This window comes from Arachis ipaensis, chromosome B10 (assembly GCF_000816755.2).
Source record: "Arachis ipaensis cultivar K30076 chromosome B10, Araip1.1, whole genome shotgun sequence".
Taxonomy (NCBI): Eukaryota; Viridiplantae; Streptophyta; class Magnoliopsida; order Fabales; family Fabaceae; genus Arachis; species Arachis ipaensis.
Genome location: NC_029794.2, coordinates 35790187 through 35799250, shown reverse-complemented (window position 1 = coordinate 35799250; position 9064 = coordinate 35790187). Strand labels below are relative to the sequence as shown.

At 33.4% G+C, this 9064-nt stretch overlaps 1 protein-coding gene across 1 annotated transcript in view; it reads left to right on the top strand.

The window, feature by feature from the left end:
- The window catches only part of LOC107621882 (methylesterase 3-like), a 9680-nt gene continuing 848 nt past the window's right edge, over window positions 233-9064 (top strand). Inside the window, exons 1-2 of the mRNA XM_016323863.2 lie at window positions 233-777; window positions 1039-1170. Of these exons, the coding sequence (XP_016179349.1) occupies window positions 304-777; window positions 1039-1170 (606 nt within the window). The 5' untranslated portion in view covers window positions 233-303. The remainder of the gene's footprint in view (window positions 778-1038; window positions 1171-9064) is intronic.

Genomic DNA, 9064 nt, shown 5'->3' with positions numbered 1-9064 from the left:
AGACACATCTAGAAAATATATCTATAAAAACACTTCTATTAAACATAGCTATAAAAAAGACATTTTTATTAGACACATCCACGAACACACTTCCATGAAACACAATTATAAATAAGAGTTGGCAGAAGTTGGCAGATATGCTGTTGGTAACTTAGCGGAACCGATAATTGAATCATTCAAACTTAAGAGAAAGAATATTTTTAGGATTACCAAATATATGCCAACACCTTGCCATGGCCCACTATTTAGATAATAGAGTTATAACCAAACAATAACCCAAAATATTGAAAAGAAGTTGAAAAAATGGAACAAGCAAAGAACAAGCATCACCAAACACGAGTTTTCATCTTGTTCTTGATTATCATATTATCTTTAACAAGCACATCAGGATCATCATCACCGGAGTCATCACAAAATAGAAAGCATCACTTTGTTCTAGTGCATGGAGCGTGCCACGGAGCATGGTCATGGTACAAGGTTATTACACTTCTCAAATCATGGGGTCACAATGTAACTGCCTTAGACTTGGCAGCTTCAGGAGTGAACCAAAAGCAGGCTTTGGAGCTTAATTCAATTTCTGAGTACTTTGGACCTCTGACTGAGTTCATGAATTCATCAGTGGGTGAAGGTGAAAGAGTGGTTCTTGTTGGTCATAGCCTTGGTGGCTTGGCCATATCCTATGCCATGGAGCATTTTCCTAACAAAATTTCTGTGGCAGTCTTTGTCACTGCTTTCATGCCTGGTCCAACACTCAACGTATCCGTTGTCTATCAAATGGTAAAGCTACTATTCTTTCTCTTTGCTGTTTAAGTAAGCTAGGGAAGTTGATTTAATAGCTAATTTGTGAGTAAAAGATAAAAATAGGACAAGCATATATCCTTAGAGATAAAACTATGATAAAAAAAAATTAAGGACAAATTTGAGAATTAAACTAAATATTAGGAAGAGAAAAAAATACTTACTTACATAATTTGATTATTTATAATTTAATTCTCTTATTTTTTGTTCTGACTGTTGATATCTTTATTTTTTATAAAGGCATCGAGCAAATTAGAACCTATTCAAGATAATGTTTTTACTTATGATGATGGTCCAAACAATCCGCCCACAACAATTGTATTTGGACCGCGTTTTCTCAGGTCTCGATTGTATCAGCTCAGTCCGAAGCAGGTTACTTACCAAACTTTAAAATCTCTTGTTATTTGTTGAATATCTAATTATTTGTTTATCTTTTTTTATTTACTTAAATTTTTATAATAAATAATTTTATAATATAATATCAATTTATCTAACCCTGGGACACATATTTCACAAATATTCACACTCTAGAATGTAAATGGTTACTTTTTGACATTCTACACCTCTTAAATTAATTTTTGAAATTAAATTAGACTCATTTAATGCTAACACTATCATTAGACCACAAATGGTGATTAAAATTTTAATACTTAATTTCCTTAGTCCTTAATTACACCTATGGGTTTTATTTCTTTTTTCTTTTTTCCTTTTTTTTTTTTTGTCAAGGGATTTTATTTTTCTGTAAACCATGAAAAATCTAACTTGATAGATAGGCAACTATTTGTAAAAATATTTTCGTCCAATGACAATTGGTGAATCATGTGGATGATTTTTTTTTTTTTTTTGCCAAAATGTGGATGACTTTTTTTTTGTTAAATAGATTATGTTATAAAATAACTAAATAAATAAATAAGGAAGAGGAGAGGTAACAAATAAAATAAAGAAAAGAGAAAGAGAAGAGTGTGTCCGTATAAGAGAGAGAAGATTTTATTTATTGTTGTGTAAATGGCTTCTGATCAAACCTTCTATTTATACTTGTGAAAGTCTAACTTTCTTCAACATTATTAATTATAATCTATCTTGAGAATGTTAGCTTCTCATAGAAATGAGCATCCACGTAGTTATCCTTATCACAACACTCCCCCTTGGATGACCATTTAGGATTATTGCCTCGTTAAAACCTTACTAAAGAAAAACCCAGTGGGAAAAAACTTAGTGAAGGAAAAAGAGTACAATATCCTTTAGTGATGGGGACTGCCTCATTAAAAACCTTGTCAAGAAAAACCCAATGGGAAAAAACCTGACCAAGGGAAAAAGAGTACAGTCTCCCCCTCTTGCCGACATCATTTAATGTCTCGAAATCGGCGCATGCTTCCCATTTTGGCCAATCATTTCTTTGTCGACATTCTTTAACTGATCTTGGCTCAAGATCCTTTCTTTCATGCATGATATCTAATGCCACATTATATGCAAATATTTCATTGACAATTGTCTTATTTCGGTCCAATTTCTCTCCTGTAAAGACATAATTTATCGAGATCTCGTCATTTTCACAATTTTCAGGTACCTGAACGTCTTCTGGCGTTATATCAGAATTTTGGACAACTGCAGGCGTCTTTACTATGTCTTTTTCAACAGGAATCGTATTTACCTCTTTTCTCTTTCGAGGATTTTTATCTTTGGAACCGACAGGCCTGCCACGCTTCTGGCGTGTATTTGCTTCAGTGGTAGTTTGTCCAACTGGGACATCAATTCGAATTGGGGCATTTTCCGCCCTACCACGCTTCTGGCGTGAATTTGCTTCAGTGGCTACTTGTCCTACTGGGACATCAATTCGAATTGGGGCATTTTCCGCTGGTATATACGACTTGGTTATCCTCTTTGTATCGGAAAATGCATCAGGCAATTCATTTGCTATTCTTTGCAAATGTATAATCTTTTGAACTTCCAGTTCACATTGCCCTGATATGGCATGTGATTCAATTACACTAATCTTGGTATAATACAATCCAGATGAAAGTGAGGGTAACTTTTCTAATATAACTTTCTTATTTGAATCATGAGTTGTGATACATAAATACTCATGATTTCCCTCATTCATTGTTTCAATATGATATCCATTTCGGCGAATATCTTTGAAACTCAACAAGTTTCTCAGAGACTTGGTAGATAATAGTGCATTATTTATTATAAATTTTGTTCCTCCAGGAAACAAAATTATAGCTCTTCCGGAGCCTTCTATCACATTGCCTGAGCCAATAATAGTATTAACATACTCTTCTTTTGGCACAAGATGGGTAAAATATATAGTACTTTTAAGAATAGTGTGCGAACTTGCACTATCCGCAAGGCAAATATCTTCAGAATATGTCCTTGCCATTTTTCTTCAAAAATAATAATAATAATAAAATGAGCAAAAGTATATGCACAGTAAAAATTATTCACATGAATGCTTAACAAACATATACATATATCAAACTATTCCATCATTGATCAAATAGCCAATATTTCTTTCAAGATCCTCAAAGAAATTAAATACATCATAATGAGTGGTGGAATTTTCATTATTTGAAACAAAATTTGTTTCCTTTCCTTTGTCATCCTTTTTTTTTTAAGGATGCTTGATAAAAATCAACTAGGTGCCTTGGGTTACGATAGGTACGTGACCAATGGCCCTTTCCACCACAACAGAAGCATTTATCCTCAATTGATTTACTTTGCCCATTGTTTCTTTCTTTATCCCACTTCTGGTGAGATATTTTCTTATGAACATAATTTCTTTTTCCTTCCATAATTTTTCTTGTTACTAAAACCTTGCCATTTACCTCTTCTAGGATAATTTGCCGAATTTACTTCAGGAAATGGGGCGGCGCCAGCTGGGCGCGCTTCATGATTCTTTAAAAACAACTCATTGTTGCATTCAGCAACAAGAAGGCAAGAAATTAACTCAGAATATTTTTAATTTCTTTTTCTCGATACTGCTGCTGCAGGAGCACATTCGAGACATGGAAGGTCGAGAAAATTTTCTCTAACATATCGGGCTTGAGGAAGTATCATATGATTGTACCTTTCTTCAAGGTCTTTCTACAGATCTGCAGGATCTTTTAATGTGGGATATTCATTTTTCAATCATACTTCAAGATGACGATGAAGGAAAAATATGACTTTGGCTTTATCCTTCTGGGATGTATTATTTTCAGCCTTAATGGTATCTTCAAGATCCATTGAATCAAGATGGATTTTAGCATCTAGTATCTATAGTAAATAATTGTTTCCAAATATATCAAAAGCATTATATTCAAGATGAAAGAGTTTCGACATAATAAAAATTTGTTACCTGGAGTCTTCCTAAAATTTCGTTAGAGCTTCGTGCTGATAACGTGTTATAAAATAACTAAATGAAGAGTGTGTCCGTATAAGAGAGAGAAGATTTTATTTATTGTTGTGTAAATGGCTTCTGATCAAGCCTTCTATTTATACTTGTGAAAGTCTAACTTTCTTCAACATTATTAATTATAATCTATCTTGAGAATGTTAGCTTCTCATAGAAATGGGCATCCACGTAGTTATCCTTATCACAACAGATTAGACAGTTTTTAATTATTTTTTATGAAAAAATGAGACTTAAACGCCCAAAAAGATAAAACTAAATGGCAACCACTCTATAGAAGAGGGTGCCTATACAATTAGCTTGAAAGCAAAGAAAAATATAAGACAACAAAGTAAAGAAAACATGAAAACCCAACTGCAAGCTATGAATATAACTGGCGAGACCATCTGCACAAGAACTCGCCTTACGGAACTAGTGTTTCAGCTCCCAATTTCTTAGGGTGTGTTTGGAGTTCACATTGGAGAAAAGAAAAGCTCGTTTGAATGTTTTGAATGTTTGGTAACTCTTTAAAACTCTCAACTTAGAAGTGATTTTACCTCTAAACGTACGTTTATAAGAAGCTAAAAATTCTAGCTTCTGCGTTCACGTTGGAGAAAGCTAATTACAATTGAGAAATTAAGTAAGAAAATTATTCCTCTTCTACCAATCCTATCCTTCATTTTCTTCTATAAAAATGATGTAAATAACCATATAATTTTCACAATAATTCTTTGTGTATGTTCTTAGTTCCAATTTTTTTTTTCATCCAAATCTTTCAGATTTGTTATAATCACTGCCAAGATAAATATTTTAATTTTTTTATTACTTTTAGTACTCTCTTTCATATTTTGATTTTTATGTTTTTTATTGTATTTTTTATTTATATATAAATATTTTTATATTATTTTTTGTATTCTGATATTATTTTTTTAGTGTTCTGATGTCATATTTTTATTGTATTTTTTATTCATATGACAACTATTGTTGATATAAATTCTTATTTTTATTAATTTTTATTATTTTTTGTTTATTGATGTCTCTTTTAATAATTTTTTATCTAAAAGCTAAGTGATTTTGAGTAGTATAATCCAAACAATATTTATTTTACTATAATCCATTTTGATATAAAGATTGCCAAACATAAATCACGTTAACATAAACTTACTTTTCATCAAGATCAAGTTTGCAAAATCACTTTTATACAAACTCCCGTTTACAAACTATAATCCAAACACACACACTTAGGGACATCGAAATGTGAGATTGAAGCCTTTTCCTTCGCATTTGCTTGTTAACAACGACCGATCTCATCCACTTGAAAATTAGTGTAAAAGTTGGTAATTCTACTTTCTAATAGAGTAGTTAAGTCGAGCCCCTACGTAAACCACTGCTACCTGCGCTGCTTTGTTCGTATGGATATGATGGATATCCTACCTCGGCTTCAGTTAGTGTTCATTGCTGAGTGATCGCTCGCAGTTAGTGAAATTTGAGGAGGGTACCATAGGACTCAATCAGCAAACTGCCTTCCTTTATTCTATCAATGCGCGAATTAGCCAGAAATGGACTCGATCGATGAATCGGACCGGGAAAAGAGCAGCTAAACTTCTCTCTGATAACTAGTACTAGAGCTTTCGAAGAATGCTAGTGAACTCCATCTTAAAAACAAAGTCTAACAACAGTACTCGAATCTAGACATTAAAAACTCATTGAATATGGATGACTTTAGATTGGCATAGTTTCAAAGAAAATGATTTTTTCTAAGACAAAGTCCCATAAATCACTTATATATCTTTTATTTTTTAATCTTATTCCGGAAAATTAGACTCTAACTTTTTAGCATAGATATCCTCGATACTAGCATATCTTTTATCATGTAAAAATATAGAGTAAATGATAAATAGGTCTATGCCTTCTTGTCACGCAGATATTTAAGTCCCTAAAAATTAAAAAATATATTTAAGTTTCTGATCTCTTCAAAATCAACCAGGACATCTAGATTCCTCCGTGTATTATTTTATTCTCTAACACGTAATGATGCGGAATGACGTGAATGTAACGAAGCCACATGTCTATAACATTGCAGATGTGGAAGTGGACAACAACTAAAAAGACATATAACTCCTTCACTCTTTTCTCCATCCCGTCTAAGACACATAACCACCTTCTTTTTCCCTTTTAAACCTCCATCAATAACAAAAGAAAAGGAAAAAAATCACCTTGTTGTTCTTTTCAAAAACCACCGCCGACGACTATAATCACCTCTGTAATACGCTACTACGCAGAGTTTTACGCTTAAGTTGTAAAATAGAGGTGGTGAGATATTACGATCTCTAAAAAAGAAAAATATATGTAGACATAGATATAGTTGAAGAATTTGTAACTAGAATAATTACATACATATAATCATATCCCAGAGTATTCCAAAAGACATAAAATAAGCTCCTAGTTCTCCAAAAAGCCTATAGAAAGATTAAATATAAGGTACAAGTGGAGAAGAGTCTATATACATATATATACATAGTAATATGACAAAATATAACATCCCCATTTTACTTTCCATAGGAACCTCCAGACGCTCACCAAGATGCATCTCGACCTGCATCTGAAAACAATAACATATGTGTGGAATGAGAACTAGAAATTCTCAGCATGGTAAAGGTGCCAACGTACATAATATATAAGGTCTCGGAAAAAGAGGCAATCCTAGAACTCTGACACTCAGATTTAAACAAAACTAGAAATTGAGTAGACTGCCTAAGGTTCTCAAGTATTGAATCTAATCTTAACTCAACACTTCACTTTTACCTCCTTCAATCCTCTGAAATACCGGTGAAACTGCCATCGTCATGCCTCCGCCTTACGAGGGTCTTTCAGTTGCACAGACATACAATTCAAACAAGAAAAACACAAATAAATTCAAATACAGTAAATAAGCAATTAACAGATGAACATAGTCAAGCAATTAGACAAACCAAGATAATGTACACTCAAGCAAATCATTCAAATGCACATAATGCATGCATGTCCTATGGCTGATGATATCATCTGTCGGTTACATAGCCAGCTCGACATGTCCTGGTAGCTAACCGTGGACAGTCCTTATGTACGCGCATCCCCAAGCTCAAAATTATCCATGAAAAATATCCCAAACTCAACCATGGGAAAGACAAAACTCCAAGCTCAAATTCATTTATATGCATGCCCATGGAGAAACCCAAGAAGTTAAAGTGCGTGATCACATCTTACGTACAAAGGGTTAACAATTGTCTCAATTTATAAGTCATAATAATCTTTGAATTCATCATCAATTATATCTCATTCATCATTGATACATCCATAATATGTTTGCACTCCCCAAAATAATCCACATTAACTTAATCATTAATCATATTTCATCAATACTTCATCATTCTCAATTAATCAACATCAATATAGTTCTCATTCATATCATAATCAGTACGTTTTCATTTTCTCAGTTAGAAATCTATCCTCCGTAACCCCATTCACTGTCACTTAATATCTCCTATAGGTTCACTTTATTTCCTAATCTTAAAAACTAGGTAGCACACCATAGAGGATAGCTACAGAGGTTTGGAAAGCTAGAGGATTGGTTAAACTTTGAAAAAAAAAATCACATTTCTGCCAAATAGGGGTTCCACGTACGCCGGCCTTGCTCTATGTACGTGGGAATGTGAAAATTGGTCATCTCGCGTACGTGACCCCTGTTCCACGTACGCGAGTCAGGAAAACAGCAAATCTTTTTCACATCGCGTACTCGTTCTCGCTTACGGAAGCTTTTAAAATTGGGTTTTGCGTACGTAGGTCTTGTTCCACGTACACGGGATGTCTGGACAGTGCCCAATTTCCGCGTCGCGTGCAGGTTCTCGCGTACGCATGTCCCCCTTTCTCATCAAAATGGCTAAGTTGCAGAAAAATCATATTTTTGCACCAAATTTCAAATGTGCATAACTTTTTCAATTTAAATGATTTTTTATCTGTTTTTCGAACGGCATAAATTTCACGGACCCAATTCTCATTTAAAACAAGTTTGACAATATTTAAGAGTTCGAAAGCCAAGTTATGACTCACTAAATTGGATAAAAATAAAGTTTTTGCCAAAAATACCACAATCCCTGTGCTTTCCAAACTCTAAATCCTATAGCATAAGTTTATAACCAAAACAACCACACAATCATCATTCATCTGTTTTTCAATCATTTCTCATCATCCATACCTATAATCTCATCAATATACTCAACAATTTTCAATCCAAATTACAAATATTATTCAACAATTTCATCATGATAAACTACTATCATCATCAACCACCACAATCATCAACAATTCTCGTTAACCCTCGTCAATATCAATACTCAATACACTCTCATCAATATCATTGTACAGTGCTGTGCTTGGCAGCTACGCTTGTGGCCTTGACGCTGCCATCTGCACTGGCGTTAACGTTGGAGCTTTCCTTCACTTGATCTCCTCTCTGCCTCTAATGACAAGGTCAATTTCCCACTTGATCACTTTTATGGTGTAAAGAATCTAGATTCACCGAATGAGCTTCCTGTCGCCAACTTCCATAGCTGCAAGCTTGCAACACAGATTCCATATCTTGGATTCATCATTCTTCTCTATTATTGATTTTATTATTCATGATCATGGCATCTAATTTTGACTGATAGGAAAAAGATCCTTTCTTTATCATTGCCGAACAAGTTTAGAAATCTGCAGGCAAGTATATTTTCCTATTTCTTTGTTTATCCGCTCCTTTCTTTTTTATAAAAAAAATAACAAAATAACTAAATAAGAATTCATAGCTTCTCTCTCAAGAGGAAATATATATTGAAATAATTCTTATAACAATTATCTCAAAAATAAAATTGTAATATA